This window comes from Clupea harengus, chromosome 22, assembly GCF_900700415.2.
Source record: "Clupea harengus chromosome 22, Ch_v2.0.2, whole genome shotgun sequence".
Taxonomy (NCBI): domain Eukaryota; kingdom Metazoa; phylum Chordata; class Actinopteri; order Clupeiformes; family Clupeidae; genus Clupea; species Clupea harengus.
This window is the reverse complement of record NC_045173.1, coordinates 17,108,314-17,130,246: the sequence shown is the minus strand read 5'-3', so window position 1 is coordinate 17,130,246 and position 21,933 is coordinate 17,108,314. Positions and strand designations below refer to the sequence as shown.

At 45.6% G+C, this 21,933-nt stretch overlaps 1 protein-coding gene across 2 annotated transcripts; it reads right to left on the bottom strand.

Moving 5' to 3' along the window:
* Window positions 1-82: 82 nt before the first annotated feature.
* Window positions 83-20,932, bottom strand: LOC105907078 (RNA polymerase II elongation factor ELL-like). 2 transcript variants are annotated; one of them, XM_012835354.3, is made up of 12 exons: window positions 20,685-20,932; window positions 13,145-13,189; window positions 11,945-12,066; window positions 8,959-9,122; window positions 7,045-7,328; window positions 6,193-6,326; window positions 3,804-3,900; window positions 2,931-3,492; window positions 2,455-2,524; window positions 2,108-2,279; window positions 1,690-1,734; window positions 83-1,582 (listed from the first exon to the last, which is right to left on the bottom strand). In XM_012835354.3, the coding sequence occupies exons 1-12, from the start codon at window positions 20,817-20,819 to the stop codon at window positions 1,478-1,480; spliced, it is 1,935 nt and encodes a 644-aa protein (XP_012690808.2). In that variant the 5' UTR covers window positions 20,820-20,932; the 3' UTR covers window positions 83-1,477. The 2 variants fall into 2 exon arrangements, with proteins under 2 accessions (XP_012690808.2, XP_012690809.2); XM_012835355.3 differs by having other exon boundaries at window positions 2,455-2,521.
* Between the last annotated feature and the right edge of the window lie 1,001 nt (window positions 20,933-21,933).

Sequence of the window (21,933 nt, the reverse complement as noted above, 5' to 3'; positions counted from 1 at the left end):
ATCACCTTCTCTATCAATTCAATGGAGAAAAGATAAATTAAGACAAAGCAATCCCCAACATCAAGGACTCAGACAAGTGAACTAAAAGTTTCCAAAGTGCTGAAGTTTAATTTCAATGTACTGAACAGCTGAGGCAGTAATTCAGCATGCAACACAGCCTCCCTCGGATGTGCCAGTGTAGTGCACGCAACATCAACTTGGAGGTGTTCCACAACAATGCTTAAAAAAAAAAAAAAAAAACATGTTATGGCACAACAATTTTGAGAACAGAGATGGCATGATACTGACGAGACAGAATTTCTGTGGGTCTCAATGCTGTAATGGTTTGTTTTCGGAGAACACCAAGAGAGACTGCACTGGTCAGAGCCATGGGGAGCAGATGCTTAATACAAAAAGGGCCTGCGTCTGACCGATAGGATATATGCTATATGAACCCACTGCTCAAATGGTACACACACTTCTTAGAGGGACATTGGAATGGGCCGAATCTCAGCCACTGTCAAACACACACTAGGTCGGAACTGTTTCACGCAATTAGCCGCAAACTGTGCTTAAGAATTCAGACTAATCTAAAGATCCAGTTGTAATTATGAGCATTGGGTCCAAAAAGATCAATTCTTGAGTGATCAGTGGTAGTTTTCAGCGTATCGCTCTGATTGCTGTCCACTTCAGCTGGAGATTTTTTTACTGTTCCAGCAGAGCTGCACAAAACTCAGCAGGCCCGGCTCTCAAAACAGAACGAACATGCCCTCTGAAAAACAAATGTCCCCTCCACCACGGGCAGCAGGTCAGGAAATCTACCGTAAGTTTGTGATGTAATTTACTAGTAGGACTTAAGATGATGCATTTTATTTTATACAACCGGGGAGTGTGCAGAGTCTGCAGACCCATGAGGGAACAGAGAACACTTCTGCAGAATTACCCCCCCCCCCCCCCCCAAACAAAACAATAAATTAAAACACAGAAAATATAATACACCGAAGTAATAGTCTGACAATACATGCTGGCTGAATGGTTTCTTATTCTAGCACTTAGTAAAATCCATGTGCAAGGATCCATCACTGATTGTGATTCGACACGGGACAGTCTGTAAATCTCTGCAGCAAACATTGGTCATTCAGCGTGAGGGAGTAACAGTGTAATGCCATGTTCAGTTCTTCAGTCAACCCAACAGCACTTCACCGCGATAAAACAGTGCGCTTGCATCAGAGACATTTTTTGCGTCTTTGGGTCATCAGATCTCTATTTTAACAAACAGATCAACCCTTTAAACAAACAAATACCAAGCAAACAAAAACTCACACGGGGCAGAAAAGGTCCTGCTTTTTATTGTGTGTGCTCCAACATACTCCAGTCAGCAACGACGTCTCCGGTTAACCAGTGAACAAGCCTGGACACTCTACTGGATGACTGTCCACTTCTTGGCTCCTTGGGAACCAGTCTGTTTAAAGATAACATCTGACGATGTGCAAATGTGTTACAGCTGCTTGTGATCATACTTTGCAATGGTTTTCTTTATGTGTGCAAGTTTGTTGTGTAGGTATTCACAACGGTTCTTATCCTGGCTGTAGTTTGGATTAGACTGAAAAGGAGACACAGGGGATGAATTCAAACAAACTATTCATGAAATTTATAATTATGGAAATGACAAAAAGTTGAAGAGGCTGTAAAAGACACAGCTGAGCATACCTTTTTTATTTTGCGATACTCTTGAAGTATCTGGTTGTGAATGGTCTGCAAAGATTAATAATAAAAAAGTGTGTAAGTTCGTGAATATTTGAGTTTCAAAAGTTTCTAAAAAGGAACCCCTCTTAACACATAGGTTTCACTTGAAGTACGCATTTCTAGATGTGTGATACAAGCATTGGGATCTCTTGGAAGTCTCCTAAATCACACACAGATCCCAGAGCCCCCTCCTTAGGTAATAGTGAGGGTGGCATAGGACCTTGCTGAATGGGGCTGTCTGGTGTTTGTCAGTACCTCAAACTTCTCACTTATCACAGGATTTATCTGATGGCAGCAGCATGTGTGGTCGCACAGAGTCTGACACACCGATTGGCTGTAGGGCTGACTAGATCTCATGCTACTAGCCGACGGAGGAGCTCACCTTATACTGGTTGGTGCCCTGCTGCAGCTCTTTGAGCTGGGTTTCCAACACGGTGAACTGGCGCGTCACGCCCTCAATGCGGGCGTGCAGGGCCCGGTACTCGTTATACTCCACATTGAACTCGTTCTTGTACCTCTGACGCTGCTCATGGGAAACAATCGTTCTGTAGCTCCTACAGAGATCCCCCCCCACACACACAGAAAAAAATACTGAGTTACTACCAGATATGCACATTGGGTGATTTATTCATTCAACACAAAATATAAGATTTTTTTCCATTATGTCTGGTTCAGTGGTTTGGATCCCAAATGCATTTAGTGCATCAAAACTGGATATTGTGTTATTACCTTAAATAGTCTTCAGAGTCCAATGTTCCTGTGGCAACTCCCGAGTGTTCATATGTGCCGTTGACATCTGCTGGAGGTAAACAAAAGATGTAGCCTATTTTGAGACTTCTCAACAAGAGAGCCAATCACAAGAAAACACTAATAGGATCTGAATGGAGCACTATGTTAAGCCTACTCCTGTGTTTGACTGATGGATTTGGATTTCTAATTGTCATCATCTGACCACAGGGGGGCGTTAGTGCTCCACTACATTTTAAGTCTCCTGAAGAGCAGACATCACCAACTAATCCAAAATCCCCATCATTGTATGCTTTTCTTTTGTGGCGAGAGTGCTTGACTGAACCACCAACAAACTGTTTTAGAAACTGTTCACCACCTAATTCACAACAGGAAATGACTGGGCTGAGCATATGCTGTGGCAGTGTACTTATGATTGCTTGACTTTCCCTCCACGGGGAAAACAGTTGTGCCTTCACCTGGGCTTCTCCCCTGATTGCCGCTCCCCGTGTCCTCAACATTGGCCTCTGCGTCCCTCTCCCCCTCTCTAGTCCGGTCTTCTGTCAGTCCGCTCTCTCGGTTCCTCTCCCTCCCTCTATTCCGGTCTTTCGTCCGTCCACTCTCTCGGCCCCTCTCTTTGTTCTTTCTGGACTTCTTGCGGCTCTTGCGAGCAGGGGTGGGTGTGGCCGCAGTGGGCTGGCAGGGTGGATGCAGGGGGAGGGAGGGGTGCGTTGCCGTGGAGACAGCCGAACTGTGCCCGAGCCTGTCGGCCACACTAGTGGTGGTGGTGGCAGCGGTGGCGTCAGAGCCCTCGCTGTCTCGGCTGTTGGGCGCAGAGTCGCTGCTCATGTCCGACAGAGGCTCGCACGGCTGCGGGAGTTCCAGCCTGGGGAGACGGGACTCGGTCGCTGTGGAGACAGGGCTGGCCTCTCTCTCTCGCGACAGCCCGCCATTCGGCTGAGCCTGGGCTCGGCTCGCCAGGTGGGATATCCTGGGCTTCTTATTGGCTAAAGGGTCAATGTAGTCAGGCACTGGCCGCTTCTGCAGAGAAAGGGTACAGGAAGTGAAATCATGGAAATAAACAAGAGAAATGTGGTCTGTGACTCTCGTGACCTGATTTGACTAACATATCACTTCCTCTGCTGCACCGTCTCTGTCTGGCCAACAGACAGTAGGCAATTAAAAGTGAGGCAGAGAGACAGCAAGCTAACTGAGTGAGACATAAAGGCAAAGAAAGAAAGAAAGAAAGAAAGAAAGACAAAAGATCCAGATAATTTAGAGAGAGAGAGAGAGAGAGATGGATAGAAATAGACATACAGAGGACCCCAGAGCAAGAGAGACTTATAGCTCACCTGTGAGGGTGAGGAGCTGGCCTGCTCCCTCTGTGGACTTCTCGTTTCTTCCGCTGTTGCCGATGATGACAGGAGACTCTGGGCCTGACCTAACTTCCTGTTGCACGGAGGATCAAAGCAAAGAGAAAAAAAAGAGAGAAAAAAAAAGAAAGAAGAAAGACCAGTTCATTCACTCAATCAGACGTAACAGATTGCAGGCCGGGACAGGTTACTCATGATTATTTTCCCAACTATTAAACGCGGTTCATTATGGCAGCCCTGCTGTTAATACTCAGGTGCGGCCTGTACATGGGAAGCAACACGCAGAGTAAATCTGTCAGGTAAAGCATGAGTAGGTCTCTCTCCCCTTTCACGTACAAATCTCATAAATATATCAGGTAAAAACAACATTGGATGGATAACAAATTTTCATTCACACTTCCATAACAATAAAGTAACAGGTGTCTTAACATGGAATGCTACAGAGCGTGAACCTCCGTGAGAGCTTAGGGAACCATCTTAACATTTGGTAGTTGTTAGCGTGTGTAATATGAACTGATTTTAATATGAAGTCAATATGAACTCGTGTTAATATGAAGCTGCACAGGCACCCAGAGGGTGTTTACCTATTGTAGCTTTTTAACCATCCTATGATGGCTATCTCTAGCTTAGGGAACCATTAACAGTTGGCAGCTGCAAGCATGTGTGAATATGACCTTGTGTTAATATGAAGCTGCCCAGGCACCCTGAGGGTTTGTACCTTTTCCTATTATAATAAATTAAATTGAGGAGACTGTAACATCAGCTAGATAACTACTTATCATTTCATGCAAATGGACCTCTACCATTTAAACTGTTTAAAAGGTTATTTTAAAGATTGAATGTCGTTGTTTCCATTAGCCATCCAAAAAATACAACCCAAACTTGGCTTCAGTTCAGTAAACGGACAATAAAAACACAAAAAACTCCTTTAGTTTCAATTGCACCCATTTAATATCCAACCGTCTGGATGTCTACCACTACTGTAAGTTTATGACGTGATGACCTTTGTCACTTCCCAAACCACGGCTTGAGATCAGAAGCCGCCCCCTTCAGCCTTCCCGTAACTGCTCACCTCCTCTCCCGCCTGACTGCAACATTTCAGCCTGTGTACGCTCACACTGTACTCTTTCACCATAACAGCAATGACTAACACACACACACACACACACACACACACACACACACACACACACACACACACACACAATGCTGGCAGGAAGAAGGTCTGGCCACCTGCCAGATCACACTGGCTTGAGGAGCTTGAGTGTCCTCCACTGCTGAGCGTAGATCAGTGCTGCTGTGGAGGTTATAGTGTTGCGGATAGTAGAACCTGATCCTGGACCATATATTGTGGGCTGCCAGAGAACACACATGGCTGAACATGTGCTAGGGTGAGAGTTGCATCACCAGCTGTGCTTTAGAGAGTGATTTACTGATTTCCACCTGTGTGTGTGTGTGTGTGTGTGTGTGTGTGTGTGTGTGTGTGTGTGTGTGTGTGTGTTTATACCATAGGAGGCCAGGATTCATTACACCTACCTATGACAGAAACAACTCCTACACATGCTGTAGATACCGCAGAATAGAGCACTGCTCCTTCATTGACACTACCGTCAGCCATTCACACTATTCACACATACTAGGTCGACTTGCTGTGTGACCAACGATACAATTTCAAAAGCTTTACATGACCTTTCTAAGACCTATTTTTAAAAAGAAGTACCGTTCAGTTACAGCATGACTGTGAAGGCAGCATTATCACACTACCTTCAACCATTTCTCAGTTCACAGTCAGCTAGAGAATGCTTAGTTACTTCAGTCACCAAAAGTATACCTAAAAATGGCAGTGAGAACACTACAAAAAAATGCAGCTGTGTAAACAGTGATGTCATTACTAAAAGGGAAAGAAAATGTCCTGCTCTGGGAATTTACTTTAAAATGAAACGACTTCTCCAGGTTTCCCATGAAAGTGGGAGCCCTTAGCAGCAATTTAGAGGCTGCCTTAGAGGGTGCTATAGAAGGGATGACTTTGTCTTGGGCCCTCAGCCTCGAAGCTAAGTCTAAACACGGAGAATGTAAAGGCAGCTGCTACCGAAAGCTGAAGCCACAGAATTATAAAGGTTCTGTGGTTGAGGCATTGAGCAACTATGACTTGATTGCCTAACTTGAGCTGAATTTTGAAAATTCCACGACGCGTCTCAACAATGCATATGTTGCGTGGAATTCAGTGAGAATTTTCTGTCTTTCCCATACACCCTTCTCCAGGCACCTGACATTACACAGAACACCACGCCAATACCCACAAGCGCTTGGCAGATGACCATGTTCTGATGAAAGCCTCTTTAGCCACCTATCTGCCCGTGAGTCTGACCTGCTCTTGGTGATAAGGATCCTCTTCAGGAGCTGCCGGTCTCCCTCCGTGTAGCCAGGCCAGTCTCTCTGCACGTCATTCAACAGGGCGTCCTTTAGTGTGAACGTGTTGTCTTTCTCACTGAGGTGGCCCACCTGCACAATGAAAAAGAGAACATGAGAAAACATGCAGTTATCATTGGTTTATCACTATGATACTTGAATATGCAATAATACAGAACCTACTGATTAAAATACAGCTTCATTTTTTGGGCTAAAAATGAGGAAACAAAGGGCCTATTTCTCCCCTGGTGGACCGGAGTACCTGATCTGCCTCTTTGGATTGTCCTGCACGTTTCAACAGACTCTAAATCTGTCAGTGGTTTGCCAGATTAGACTCTCATTAGAGACTGTATGTCTTTGTGTTCAAGCGTCAGGGAACACTCTTTTCTAATCTCAAGCATGATCAGCTCCTGACATTTAGCAGACATGGGAGAGATCAGGCCCTGATCGAGCCTTAATCTGCCAAACAGGCACCAGACCAGGGTTGGATCCGTACAATGGTAGGCAGTGGGTACAGAGCTGTCCGACGAGTAAACCTTGCTCATCGATATCTTAAGAGACTAGCACCCATGGGACTGCAACACAGGTTACATCTGCACTGGTCCGTAGCATCAGGGCCAGATCTGAGGCAGTCAGTGCTAGACCCGTCCCAGACACAGCAGCCTGGGGTTGTGTGTGTGTGTGTGTGTGTGTGTGTGTGTGTGTGTGTGTGTGTGTGTGTGTGTGTGTGTGTGTGTGTGTGTGCTCTAAGGTTATCAGGGACTGCTTATCAGTGGTGAGTGATCATCTGTCTAGTGGGCTGTAGTCTGACCTGCAACAGCAGGCCATCCAGAGATTCCCTGTCCTCAGGGGACAGGCCATCTCGCTGCAGCCGCACAATCAGCTCGGCCTTGCGGTAGGTCTTGAGTGCCAGCAGGTGGGTGAGTCGCTCACGCAGGGGCAGCCCCGCCACCTTCTCCTGGTTGGGCCGTGCGAGGGCGCCGAGGCGCCTCTGGCTGCTGCTGTTGGATATGAGCACAGGTCGCGACACGCGCCGGGAGGGGGCAACCACATCAGTCAGGCTCGCCGGTGGCTTACGGATCTGGACTCTTTTGCCTGTGTGGACACACACACGCAAAGTAAAGCTGTAAAGCTTTAAACACATACTCTATACAAGTCCTGCAGATCTCAAGCATGCCAAAGATGAGCCACAAACAAGCTCCTAAACATGGGGAGTTCAGACAAAAAAAACAAAAACTAATTTATTTAGCCAACAATGCAATTTTTCTTGTTGACAGCCCCAGGAGGACAATGCTGGTTTGTTCTGGCCTTTCCATAACAAATGCCTCTGACAGGAAATGGCTTAGAGGGACAGACTGCTCCTGGCGCACAGTCAGACCCAATTTTGCACACACTTGCGCCCACACAAACACACACACACACACACACACACACACACACACACACGGAGCACTCCATCTGGTGTCTGGTAGACCACAGGTTCGGATTACAACAACGCTGCGGCCACAGAGGAGCACAGGGCTGGAACCAGGAGGACAGACTGAGACTCTCGCTCACCCACCAACAACAACCCAGACACAACACAAAGGCACTAGGAACAACACACAACACAACAGACACAAACATCCCCATGCACCAAGCAGAACTCATCACAGCTAAACACATATCAAATTCCCAATATCAATAAAACAGTACATGAGGTACTGTGAAGGAGGGCCTTAACGGATCCCGGGTACAGCATGCGGCACGTGTTGCGGATGTCGCCAGCCAGTTGTGCACCCTTGCTATCCTAACTAAAATGTTGTCAACGAACCATAACTAAACATAATTCATCAAAACTAAACAAACATTCCCATACACCTTGCCGGGCAGCCTCTCCCTCTCCTTCTAGATCATATTATGCTTGCACTGATACTGATAAAGTGGCCATATTAACTACTGTTTATTGTTTACTTAAATGCATCTCTTAATCTGTTTATCAAATTGATGTTCACTAACCAAATGTTCTATCTCTTATAGCATGACCTTTGCTCGCAAATGCCGATGGCTGTGAAAACATTGTTCCTCATCACCATATCCATTAAGTACATTAAGGGGAAGGAAGAGACGAAGTGAGTGGGTAGAGTTCGGCTGCCAGTACACGTGTACTGGCAGCCGAACTCTACCCACTCACTTCGTCTCTTCCTTCCCCTTCTAGTCTAGACTATCTTCGCTGTGGGATGCTGCTGTAGTCTCTACACCTGATCTACTTGCAGAAACCCTCAGCCTACACCTACCCACCCCCATCGCACTATCATGCACTTATTCTACCCCATACTCTGTGCTAGCTTTACCTGCTATGTAAATAACTGCCACCATCGACATAGTTTTCTGTTCCATCACTCTACTTACTCTTTTAATAGTAAACTGCGAGCACTCTGTATACCCACTAAGCTGTTCTACAATACTTGAATGCTCTCTCCCCACATTATCAATTTTGTATGCATCATGTATATACCCATGTTATGTTTGTATGTATTGTGTACATTTAGCACATGTATGCTAGCATGCTAATCCTGATACGTGTATGATTTCATCTGCAATGTTTCTGATCGTTTCCCCCTGCCCTTCTCCTCTCTCCCCTTCTAACCCAAGCTGATCGGACTCTGCTCTGGCTGTTGTGGCTGTAAGCGCTCCTCCTGCATGTGGAAATCCAGACTGAGCACACAGGGGCCCCATCTCTTACTGATGTATCGGCCCCGCTGCTTGATGACGATGGCCCCCCGCCGCCGCGTCTCCTCCTCGGCCTGGGCCATGTTCTGCCGGGCCTTCTGATAGGAGTCGTCCGTGGCGTTCACCGTGAGCTTGTCCTGGATCCCGCCCAGGCAGTCCAGCTCAACAGCTCCATCACTGCAAAGGGCACAGTCTTATTATTTTATTAACCAAAAGGAGAACAGCACTGTGTAGGGATAGACAGGTATGACTAGAAGTTAATAAGCCTTTATAGGAATACATAAACAGGTATGAATAGGAGTTAATAGGCCTTTATAAGCACACATAAACAGGTATAAATATGAGTTAATAGGCCTTTATAAGCACACATAAACAGGGATTACCCCTGTGCAGGCAGTGTACACCATCAGATTACATAAAGCGGATTGTGAGAATGAAAGTATTTAGATCATTGTGTTCTCTTCTATACTCCTTAGTAGTGTATGTTCTCTTTCAGTCAAAGCACTTCGACATCACCTTATTATCCAACGTGTTCCTAAAAACCTTAAACACACAACGCCTGAATGGCTGAGTGTGCGGTCTGCCACGGAGCCCTCATCCTGTCCTTTTCATCCTCTCACCTCCTTTCAGCATGTCATTCACACAAAAGTTTAAAAACCTCCTTGCTAGCGAGTGGTAGTGAGTCTTATCAATGACCTTAAGTTCCTTGTTGTGTTTCTGCGACTTCCAAGTGCTCCTTCTTTTCACCTGGCGGCAGCCCCTGAAAGAGCTGTCCTCGAAGCCAGCAGGTTTGATTGATTGATTACTGCTAGCCTGCTAGCTAGCTACGCTGCAGTTACAGGTGCTGGCAAGCTAACGTTACTCTGTTACAGTTGCTAGCCGTTATTAAGGTTAAAACCTGTGTTTTTCATATATTTCATGCACCCCGAGGAACGGTGAGTATATTCAATATTGAATTCTGTAATTCTGTATTCTGTATCCTTCTAGAGAAAACTACTACACGAACTTCTAAAAACAAAACTTACATATGCACAGCCAGTAGGGATAAAAGCTGGCGACGCAAGCCTGTTTAGCGCGGCAATGGGGGCCATGACGGAGAACTTTAAAGTGGCTCAGAAGTACTCGGCAACCCTGAGGAACTGAATGCCTCGACGACCTGGGACACCGTACCATGTCAGTCAGGCAGAAACCCATCAGCGGCCCCAACAGTCGGCGCAGCATCAACATAGCTCCACACAGGCGAGGCCTCTCAGGCGGTGTGTGGCACAGACCTACAGCTTCGAAGAGGAGCGCCTGTCCCCTGTTTTGCAGCAAGAGATGGACCGTTTGTGAGAGAAGTTGGCTGTTCACGTTGTCCTTCCAGTAGACAGACTTCAGGGATTTTACAGCCCATTGTCATTCTTACACTGAGGGATGGAGGAATGAGGCCCATTCTAGAGCTGAGAGACCTGAACGGATGTTTAAAAAAAGCTCCCGTTTTAAATGCTCACTCAGTCATTCACACGTTCACGCATTCATGCACACAGTGTACGTCAAAGCGATTGGTTTATCACTATCAATCTGAAGATTTCATACTTCTATTCCGATCACTCCACAGCACAAGACGTTTCTGAGATTTGCTTTCAAAAGACAAAGCATACACATTTCAGTTTTTTGAGTCCCCTTAAATAATGAGACCAGCTCTGTCACAGTTCCACATTGGGATTTGGTATAAGTTTTGGATGCCCTTACCAGTGCTTCTTTTGAGCCCTGGAAGGCATACATTTAAAAGACAGCTCTGTTACTGGCTGGACGTGTCGGCGTGCCGCGTTATTGAGTTGCCTGCCTCGGAGGAAGAGCGGAGGCTTCAGACTTCTCGTTGCTCATCGCCCTCCTCTATTTGCAAAGACTGAGCAGCTGTTTGCATGTTTGGAGCACAGGCCGTGGGCCCGGCTCCATCGAAGCAGAGTCTATCACACTGGATTGTTGAAGCGATCGGGGCAGCGAATACAGCTCCAGCTGGTTTGCGTGCGCACTCCGCTCAGAGTGTGGCAGCATCGTGAGCCATATGGAAAGGAGTTCTGTATGTGTGCCAGGCAGCTAGCTGGGTGGGATACCTTTGCCTGTTTCGATCATTTGGACATAACAAGTCTGTAGTCCGCTCTGTATTGTTGGCCTCTCGGTGGACCCTTGGTCTAAGTACGAACCGGGTTGCTGTGTGTACAAATCCACGGTGGTGTCCACCCATGAGGTGAGGTCAAAGTGCTTTGACTAAAAGAGAATGTTGGAATACATATGTAATCTCAGTTCTCTGAAGGATGAGAGTGCACCGTGCACGGTGTTATGCACACGGAGGTAGTGCTCCTTGACAGACCCATAAGGTGACGTCTGTGTTCTCCTTCAGAGAACCGAGGTTACATATGTAACCCACATTTTTTTCACCAGGCATTTTGCTGAATAACATGAATGGAATGTACCGTCAAGCTTTTTAAAAACCCTCAATCACTGCACTAGAAGAGCCAAAGCTGGTCCCACGCACCACGCTGCTCTCACTCGAAGGCTGGAAGCACGCCTAACTAACATTAGCAGGGCTGAAATGATGTGGGAGGCTAGGGTTGTGTGTGGGGGGACGGTCATGTTTTCTCTGCAGGCTGGGGAGCTGAGCTAGCTGGCCAGCTTACAGTGGCACACATCCAAAACATCCAGTGCAGCACCAGTTCTGTTTGCAAAGCATTTGGGCAATGATTTATCAATAACACAAGGGGCCTTGACTGTGTGTGTGTGTGTGTGTGTGTGTGTGTGTGTGTGTGTGTGTGTGTGTGTGTGTGTATGTGTGTGCATATGTGTGTGTGTGTGTGTGTGTGTGTGTGTGTGTGTGTGTGTGTGTGTGTGTGTTTGTGTGTCTGGCTTGAGCAGTACAAGTGAATGATTGACTGACTGAATGAATGACTGATCAGATGATGAGATTGCCATGAAAATCAGCCAATCCAGGTGCACAGATACTTCCTGTTTTCCCTCACCATGTTGCGCACTGCTGGATGCAGTCGAAGCTTCCCTGAGGGTTGTCCCGCCCAATGCGGGACAGGTAGAAGGTGAATGTCACATATTCTTCCGAGGTCTTGCCATGAGGGATAGAGATTTTCTGCAGTAATAAAAGAAAAAAAGAAAAGTCAGGTGTTGAGAGAGAGAGGGAGGGAGGGAGAATCATACACAGATTATTTCACACCTGCTCACAAATGTGGTCAGTAAGTCACACAACGCGACAGGTGACCGTGTGTGTGCGTGTGCGTGTGTGTGTGCGTGCGTGTGCGTGTGCGTGTGCGTGTGTGTGTGTGAGAGAGAGAGAGTGAGTGAGAAGTAACTGGATGCCTCCGGTGACTCCCATGAGAACGTGCTTCAGTGACACCCTGTATCACTTTCACACCAATCAGCCCTTGAAGAAAAGAGCAGTGACAGGAGGGAACACCAGGAGGGACAGAACGACAGGAAGCTGGGTCAGATGCGCCCCATCCCTGACACTGATGACTCGTTGTATAGGCACATGGTATAAGGTCATAACACAACACCGCATACACAAATACGGATGTGCAATGACACACACACACTACTAAACCAGGTTGGATTTAAAGGCACAGTTCACGATTCGGGCAGTATTTGCCAGTGTATTAGATTAGGTCACGGACTCCACCTTTAACACTGGAGCCTTATTTTTTTCTGCTCCTGGCGATGGATTTTCCCCCTCTCAATGATCACCTTACTCAGGGTCTGGAATAAAGATAAACTGATGTGCCAAACTCTAAAACCATTAACACTTGTGGTCAATGAATATACGATGATAGACCAACTGAATGCACGTTCTCTGCTGTACACGTAGTTTTATATTCTAACAGTGTTTGCAGTGGCACGGAGGGCACCAGGGGCACCAGGGGCAGAGAGGGCATGAAGAGCCCTGGAAAAGCAGAAGTGCTTTTTTCTGGCAGGGAAACATGGCCTCAGAAAAAAAGGGATCTATGCAAAAACCATGGCAGGGTCCTGCCATACCACGTGGCTCTGATGGGGATGACTTTGTTTCTCTTTTCCCCCCTTCTGGTGCAGAAACAATTCTATGAAATGAGGAACCTACAAGGTTATTTCAAGGGCTTTAAAAAGAAGTGTTTTTTTTCCCTCTCCCATGAACAGTGCAAAATGGTTTTAATAAAAATTAAGATGTCTGTCCTTACCCCTTGGTTTCCAGTGAAACGAATGGAAGGATGGGCAGTTGATCCCTGCAACAAAGAGAAAGAAAGAAAGAGAGGGGGAGAGAGGCAAAGAAAGAGACAAAAGAAGAAGATAAGAAAGAGAAAGGGAAACAAGCATTCAGTAATGGGCATTTCCTACGAAAAAAGATACAGTAGCTGGAAGAGAAGCAACACTCTGCAGATACAATTCTCTGCCTTCTGCTCTCAATATACTCCTTGCAAAAAAAAAAAAAAAAAAACAAACAAACAAACAAAACCTTCTCAAGTTTGCAAACAGATCATTAAACTAGAAGACAAAGCATATACATATTTCTAGCATGCTGACCACAGGCTGATCTAGGCTGAGGGCCTGAAAAGAGATGATTTAGGCAAAGCAGTCACCACTAGGTAGACAGAGGCGCTAATAACATACAAACATTCTGAATCGAACTGTACCCACACAATTCATAATCCCAAATCAATGGGGCTTCTCATACCAGTGATGGCCATAATCACTCTCTTTGTGGGCTGTGTCTGGTTTAACCCTCCCCCCAACCCCCTCACACACACAAACAAGTGAATTTAGTGAATACCAAATCAGAGTAAACTCCTGAGAAAGAATGAAAATAGGAAAAGAGAGATGAGTTTCCCATGGTTAGGCCTATTTGTTTTGGTACAGGACGGTGAGGGAGGAATGAGGCTCTTGTAAAGTTATTTAAAGCTATGGATGTGGACATGAGCCTGGCCTGGCCACTCCATACCATTACTGCTCTAAACACACATGCACACGCACACACACAACTGTAAGACCTCAATCAATTTTGGGAGACAATATCTCATTGTCACATACATAACAGTGAAATCCTATCTTTCCTTTCTAAAATCAAGCGTCACCATGCAATTCACTAATGGAACATTTTGTCTACAGAGTTTAAGTACTTCTTAAGGAAGTGGGTCATAATGGTTTATTTCTAGAGAATTTGTAAGTGGTGTAGGGTAAAGGCTTATAAACATCATTGTACCTTTGCTTTTGTCTGCTCATACTATGCACACACATATGTTCACACACTGTCATCCAGCACCTCCCTCCCACCTTCACCGCACTTACAAAATCACAAGTATGAACCTGTACACACACACACACACACACACACACACACACACACACACACACTTTTGTTTTTGTTGGCCAGGTACCATCTATTGTGTAAACCCGAGATGCTTTGAATTTCACTAGACTAACAGCAGTCATAAATTACTCTCTCTGTCCCTTTTCATTTCTCTCTCTCTGAAAGAAAAACCTGGAGCTCAACGCTCTGAACAGTGGAGATGGTTGTAGACTTCAGAAAGAACCCAGCCCCACCCACCCCCATCACCCTGAGTGACTGTGGAGTCCTTCCGCTTCCTAAGGGCCGAAACACACCAAAAGCGTTTTTAAAAACGGGACGCTAGCAAATGCATTGTTTCCTATGGTACGGCGCGCCTTGCGTGTGCGCCTTTTCTCCGCCACGCGTTGCGTCTTTGTAGCGTTTTTTTTAGATGCGCTTAAAAGTTGAACTATTCTCAACTTTCCAGCGCAAGGTGCGGAGGCGCACCGCTCATCAATGTCACACTCGGCCCAGGCAGGTTGCGCACGCAGCTCCGCTTCCTAGGCGCCAGGCAAAACAGCCTGGTGATCCTGCGAATGTTTTGCCCGCCGCACTTTGCCAAGGCGTTTTTGAAGCGTCTGCCGTTTTAAAAACGCGTTTGGTGTGTTTCAGCCCTAAGGCACCATCCTCTCCCAGGACCTCAAATGGGAGCTGAACATGACAATGGCAGACTGCAGCGTATCATTCGTTCTGCTGAGAAGGTGATTGGCTGCAATCTGCCATCTCTACAGGACTTGTAGGACCCTGAGGCGTGCAGGTAAGATTGTGGCCAACCCCTCCCACCCAGGACACAAATACAACAGAACAAACCTCACACACATTTCACTATCCCTTTCTCAAAATACAACCATCACAACAACTGCAGAAAACCCCTCCAGGAGAGCAACACATTATAGAGGTCAGCCCATCACACAGGTTTGTCAAGCTGAACTCTAGGAGTCCTAAGCCAACTATAATAACTTCAAAAGCTTCATAGAAATGTGTCCCACAGAACATCAGTTCCCAGCCTCGTTATCCTACACCAAAAAACAAAGCTCCAACTGCCACCCATTATTTAGCCCAGATCCTTTACCCATTCCAAGCCTAAGGGGCAGTACCTCTAAAGCACATCTTTCGGTTGAAAGTAGCTTAAGAAGTATCAACATCACAGTGGTCTGACCATGACCATGAGCTATTGCACGGCTGCATACCACCGTTTCAGCAGCAACACATCCAGCAGCAGCTATGAGAGGGATGGGTGTGGAGCATGCAACACTCAACCCACCCCCCTCCAATACACAAAAAGCATTGGTGGTTGATATCGACAAGGCTGGGTGATCAGCTTAGATTATGGCCAGGCTGCTGGAGCAGACAGAAATAGACAACCTCAGCGTCTCAATCCCCAGCCAGCTTCTTACAGATGGCCGGACAGCCTCCCCAGGCCAGTGCTTGGGTGGTGTAATGTTCACCACTGGAACACTGCAGACAGGAGCGGTGTGGAGCACGGCTAAGGCTTCCCTCTCGTGTTGCAGGGCTTTCCTGTGACTGCTGTGAGCCCCTGTTTGCCATGTGCCGGTCATGTAACCTCAATCGCTCCCCACTGGGTTGTCTATTCGGGCTCCAAGGCCAGGATAGTCACAGCCAATTTAGCTAAGTGTTCAAACGCGCACAGCACATGATGTTCCAGGCATGTTCAGGGCTTCTGATAACAGTTAACACAACCTGTAAACCTCACTTGGATTATTCATGCAGGACTTGAATAACTTATGACATAACTCTTCTGAGTACGTGATTGTCGCCACATTTGTATCGCATTGTGCGGTCTTATTTTTGCATGTCACACTCCGACTTCCTGTTTTTATGGTCAACAGCATCTCTTGAGAAAACCTTTTTCCCTCCCTCATTATTGTAGTTCAGATTTACTCAAGCATAATGCAACAACCACACTACGGCCTTTTGAACAGCAGCAGACAGGCAGCATCCTAGTGTACTTTCTATTGCATCAAGGCAGTGCTGTCTGCGCCGGCCACAGCTTCCGCCGAACAGGCTCAGCTGGTTTGCAGTTTCACATCGAGAGATGTGGTTGTGAAAATAAATGAAGCAGCCTAATTCCAGTGAAAAGTGGGTGTAATGCACTATAAAGGCAAGTAGGAGCTTCCCCTTCAAGGGGTGGAAATTAGTTTCCTTACCCGGTTAAGAGCTTGCATTGTTACCAGGGAAACACAAGGGGGTAATCGAGCGTTCGAAATGTGTCATGGGAGGGTCTCTCAGCATGAGAAGCCCAACTAGCACTAGTCTTCCATTGACTCCCATTCATTTAGACTTTTCTTGACAAATAAAATAACAGCAAATAACTTCACTTCTGAAGCATACTATACATGACTTATTATCTTCCACAGAAACACAAGACTGTATGACCGGCTCTGTAACCTTGTAACTCACTTGGCACACTTTAGGGTAATAAATATTTCTCTATTCCAAAAAACGACATTGCAAACCTGCAACACACAAGAAAAGCGGGAGTGAAGTAACTGCATTGAAGAACTGTACGAAGAGTACTACCCCATAGAGCCTAGGTGAATCAGAACACTTACCGAAATCGGCTACATTCCAAACACTAGATGTCAAAGTGACATTCAAAATCAGACTTTGCGTCACCAACCAGAGCCTCGTCCTTACGCAGTGAAAGAGAAGCCCGACAGGAAGTAGTCCCCAATCCTGCTTCACTGCCCTCCACTGAAGCCCTATGGAGTGGCTCTGTCCACTCTTTTTACTGTCTATAAAAAAACATCACAGGTTCATGCCAGGACAAGGCCTCAGAACGCCAAGGACACCAAGACTAGGTAAAGTTCAGCAAGAACAGGCGATGACAGATATATTTTAAGGCGTCCTGTGTCTCCACTACCTTGCGGCGTGATTGATGAGATGCGATTTTGCTTACTTGGTTGCCAGTTAATGAGACAGAAACATCGGGCTACTCTGATGCAGCCAAAACATTTGTCACCAAAATAGCATTACCCCAGCCTCTCCACATCTCACGATGAAGAGAAGCTGCTACTGCAGAGTCTGGCACACACATAGACACACTTCCAAATAAAAATCTGGGTCTTCCTCAAATATCACCATTCAAACATCTGATATCATCTGTTGGCAGATGAAGCTTAAGGTCAGACATTATAGGCAACAGGTGATTCACATTATCACATGTGAAAGCTGGCCCTTCTAGCCTACTTCTGGCATTTTCCTTACCCTTCTCAAATTCCTTTCATGAGCCAATCACTGGTGTTGCTAAGAAACAGCAGTTATGCAACAGTTCATCAAATCTAACGTGGTGTCACCGGACAGCACTGTGGGACACCCGCCCAGCAGAGCAATGGCAATGTGGACCAGACACGCCAAAAATGGATGTCTAATTGGCTCTAGAATTCCACTCATTGGTTCAAACCCGTTTGATGGTGGGTTCAAAGCACATGCTCCACAGGACTGTTTGTTAGAGAGACAATTAGTGGACATTGCTGCACTTCAAAGTGACACGCACTGGCTAGACGCATGAACAGAGAAAGGAAACGTTCAGTAAGTCAGGTGAATTAAGATGCATTTCTTGGTAACTTCCGTCAGACTTCTACCACTTCTGGTGATAGCAGATAAGAGCAGGACTGACTGCAGAACACATTTAAGGTTTCTCAAGAAAGAAGTGTGGGAGCAGTGAACTGAGCCATTTACATTGGTGTTAGCTGAAACAGAGAGCATAGTTTGCACCAGTGTGTGTGCTGAGTGCAAATCGTTTGTTCTGATCCCCAGCACCTCTAGGTATGAGTGGCAGATTCTAAAAGATGAGTGATGACTCCCATGACAGAAACTGAGAAACACTTCACCTTTGCTGAAACCACTGGAGAACACCCTTTTCTTTAGCTGCTCCGTCGTAGCATTGTGTCTTAGACAACATGTGACACAAGAGAAGCCAGTTCCAATGGATGATTCAGCTACGCTACTGTCAGGTCGGACCAAAGAGTGTGTATGTAAGCAATGAGGGGGAAAACTGGTTTAGTAGGAAATAGGAAAAAGCCCAAAAATTTCAAAGAGAAAATCCCCCTCTGTGAATTTTGCTGACACTGGACTTAGAGGGGAGGAAGCGGCAAAGCGGTTCTGTGGTGAGCTGGTGGAAGATGTGGTTTCTCTCCATCAGAGCGAGAGAGAGAGAGAAAGAGAGAAAGATGATCAACAGAGAAACGGGAGGGGGGAGGGGGACACAAGCCTTCTCAGCTGCTCATGCCGCAGTCGTGATGATAATCGAAAGGAGGAAACAGAAGCAGAAGTCATCCGCAGCTTTCAACTTTCTTCCTCCTTCAAAGCAATGCACCGTCATGGCCCACTCTCACAGCTCTCACAAGGCTTATTCCTGAGAGATAGGCCTAACCCCTGCGCAACCAGCACAGTCACTGACACCATGCATCTGAATGGGAGAACCACCTCCAAGGTCCCACACAGGTTGACAAGCTGTTTCACAATTCGCCGGTCTGAATATTAAGTCGTAGAGTTTGGTGAACCACTTGTATATTTGTATAAAGCCAACGTACCATATAGTACAGATGCCACCCTCAGTGGAAGACGTCAAGTTGTTTTTAGATGGCCAAATATTCTAGTGGCTGTACTGTGTTTTTAGAGACCACAAACTCAGGATTAATGTTTGGTTTCTACAGCAGCTCAATCTCAATTTGAACAAGGTTAGAGTTGGTTCACCCTATCTACCAAGTGTTAGGGTCCAGGCCAGGATAACAGGTAGGAAGGCCAAATTAGTGGTAAAGCCATAGAATGTGACCAAAAATGTAAGAACACGCATATTAGGGACTCAACATGGGAGGTCTTCAGGCGTTAGAAACTGAATGGTCACACTGTACAATAAAGGACTCAGACAACAGGCTGTGCTTCCAACAATCGTAATCACAATTGTACTTCTGTAAACAGTAATCAGGACTCAGTTTGTGGGAATGAATGGCATTAATACACACGTCCAAAAACAACCACAGGCCCCTGTCTGTAGCCAGGTTAAATGTTTCCTGAATGAAAGCGCAGACAGACTCCTGAGGTAGTTTGAAACTCTGCTTCAGAATGAGCTGTACTGGCACCATCTGAAGGATGTGAGTCATCACAGAGCAGCTCCCAAATTACATCAGTGGGATGACGGGAAAAGATGACGGGGGGGGTACGACAGTACCGTGTGTGTGTGCGTGTGTGTATATATGGGCCCTCCTCCTGCTGACACCCCCCCCCCCCCCCCTCTGTACACCCCCAGGGTTGAGAACAATCACATCTGCACCAGAGAGCACAGCGTGCTCCCTCCACTCCCCACGCCTCTTCTGGCAGTAGGGATGACATTCAACCGGCCACAGCACATCGTTAAATGTCACTGGGACATTCACATGAAGTTTCTCACTAAGACTAACATGTCAGTGAGCAAGCACGCAGTCTCACACACACAAGTAAATAAAGCCCACTGATTTACTATGTAAACAAAAGTTTTAAAAATAAATCAAACCCTTTTTGCCTGGTTACCTAATCATGACTGCACCCACACACGTTTACACAAACAGGATACTTACTAGTTTCTTACAGGTACTCTGTCTGGCCTATTCTTACTTTGTCAATCCAATTTAGAGCTGCACTGAGTTTAAAACAGGCCACAGTGGTTTACACAACTAATTTACCGCAAACACTGACTGCGCTCATGGGGGCACAGTTGGGATAACATGTTAACCACTTGGAACAGAGCCAGCCTGTTGCAGGAGCACGGAGGCCACAGCTCATGAAAACACTTCTAACCGTATGACACGAACAAACCGTTGCATACCTATCAGTTAGAGAGGACTTTAGAACAGACATAACACTGTGGATAGCAACGTCAGAGAGTTACAATTTTAACATCATAAAACATACGGATATAAATTGAGGTGCGAGTCTGCTAACTCAGTTACTCAATCTAGACATTTTAAAGACATGGATTAATACAATGACACAGTTCAACTACAGTGGTAATGTTACTTTACTGCTGATAAATTGTTACTGAACATGAAAAAAGAAACTAACCCTAACCCATTAGATAAAAGGATGGAATAGTCACCAATGGATGAGACACTCTTTCGAACATGTTTTGAAACAGGCACTTCAACTTGATCATTAGCTTTCCCTAACTAGCTATGCTTAAATTTAAGTTTCTAGTAGCTTATTCTACCTGGCTAGCATTTAAGTAGCATATAAGTTAACATCAAGAAATGACAGTCACGTCTTCAAGAGGTTGTTGGTTCAAAGTAGCATAGTTGGCTAGCTACTTTTTAACCTGAAGTCACTAAACTGCCTTTCCATGTGGCAACAGTTACATAGACAAGCCTAGTCTTAATGAAATCAATCTGTGTATTTACCTTGCTACTTTGATAGCTCTCGATGGCTCTGAGCGCGCTGTCAGTGAGTTTGACGTGAAATATCGACGTGTTGCTGCCATTACTCAGTCTACCACAAGAAAGCCCGTAACATTGTTCCTCTTTCAACGTCGCCATCTTCCTCACATTTCTGCTACAAACCCGCGTTAGCTAACAGCATACACAGCCAAACACCGTGATAGTAGACAGCAACAAAACCTCATTGGTCTGGAATGAATATTCATTGCGAAAAAACGTATTTGACGTCAAGGGGTGGAGCTTGTCGAGATGACGCTTCCAATCGCCACACATTTAAAGATCCCTGAAAAACTGTTCTGTGAACTTATGCATTCCACAGGATACTGATCCTACGTCTAAATATTAAATAGCCTATTCTACTGTCAACTTAACGGACATGTCAGCACAGTTATTGCATTTACAGTTGTCACATTAAAAATCTAAAGGCAACTTCAGAGTATCTCAATGTTGTCTCAGTACGTTTACCTTAACAAATTAAGCTCTCCGTGCTCCTGTGTGTTATACTTAACCAAAGAAATAAATACATCGTATTTACTAATTAAGTGTGGTGTGGAAGGATATTCAAAGGTGTGCAGGACCTGAATTGTTTTCATGAGGAGCAAATTAATAATGCGTTTCAGTTATAACAGTTATACTGATAATACAAATGTTACACACTGGAGTATCATACCCTCAAAGCTCTAAAGACTTGTATTTCACAAAGTTCACATAGGTCTATCGACACAATGCCATTTGCTGTGGTATTGCAATCTGCCATAAAAAAAGGCAAGAACCTTCCCTTCAGTGAAAGGTTTTTCTTTCCAGTAAAGTACTCTTCTTAATGGTGTTCACACCAGGGACGAAAACCATGAGTGTTAGAGGCTCCACTCTACACTAGATTGTCATATTTCTACCATCTCAGCTGAAGGGGGGGGTGAGTACAAACATAGCACAATGATTATGTAACCAATCTGTCATTCTCTATTGCCTTGAGACCCTGACAGAGAAAAAGAAGTGTGATGTATTTTCTGTTCAGTTCAGTGTGACATTTATATATAATGAGTTTCACTAAGTGACAATGTCTTTGGGTTTTCCGTAAATGGTACATTTTCCTGTGTGTCACAAATCAGTGTGAACATTACAGACTGAAAAAAAGGGGAAGGACACAACTGACAGTCATTTCAGTGGAATTGCTTCGTGTCTAATCATGTCATCAAAAGAAAGATGTGTGTAT

Bases quoted from the DNA above. Each gene is read 5' to 3' on its own strand.
- LOC105907078 (XM_012835354.3), bottom strand. From the start codon at position 20,819: ATGGCGACGTTGAAAGAGGAACAATGTTACGGGCTTTCTTGTGGTAGA. The intron at 7,329-8,958 runs GTAAGAGATGGG...GTGTCCACACAG, and splicing joins GCAGCGGGGCCGATACATCA to GCAAAAGAGTCCAGATCCGT. The intron at 6,327-7,044 runs GTCAGACTACAG...TTCATTGTGCAG, and splicing joins TGGATGGCCTGCTGTTGCAG to GTGGGCCACCTCAGTGAGAA.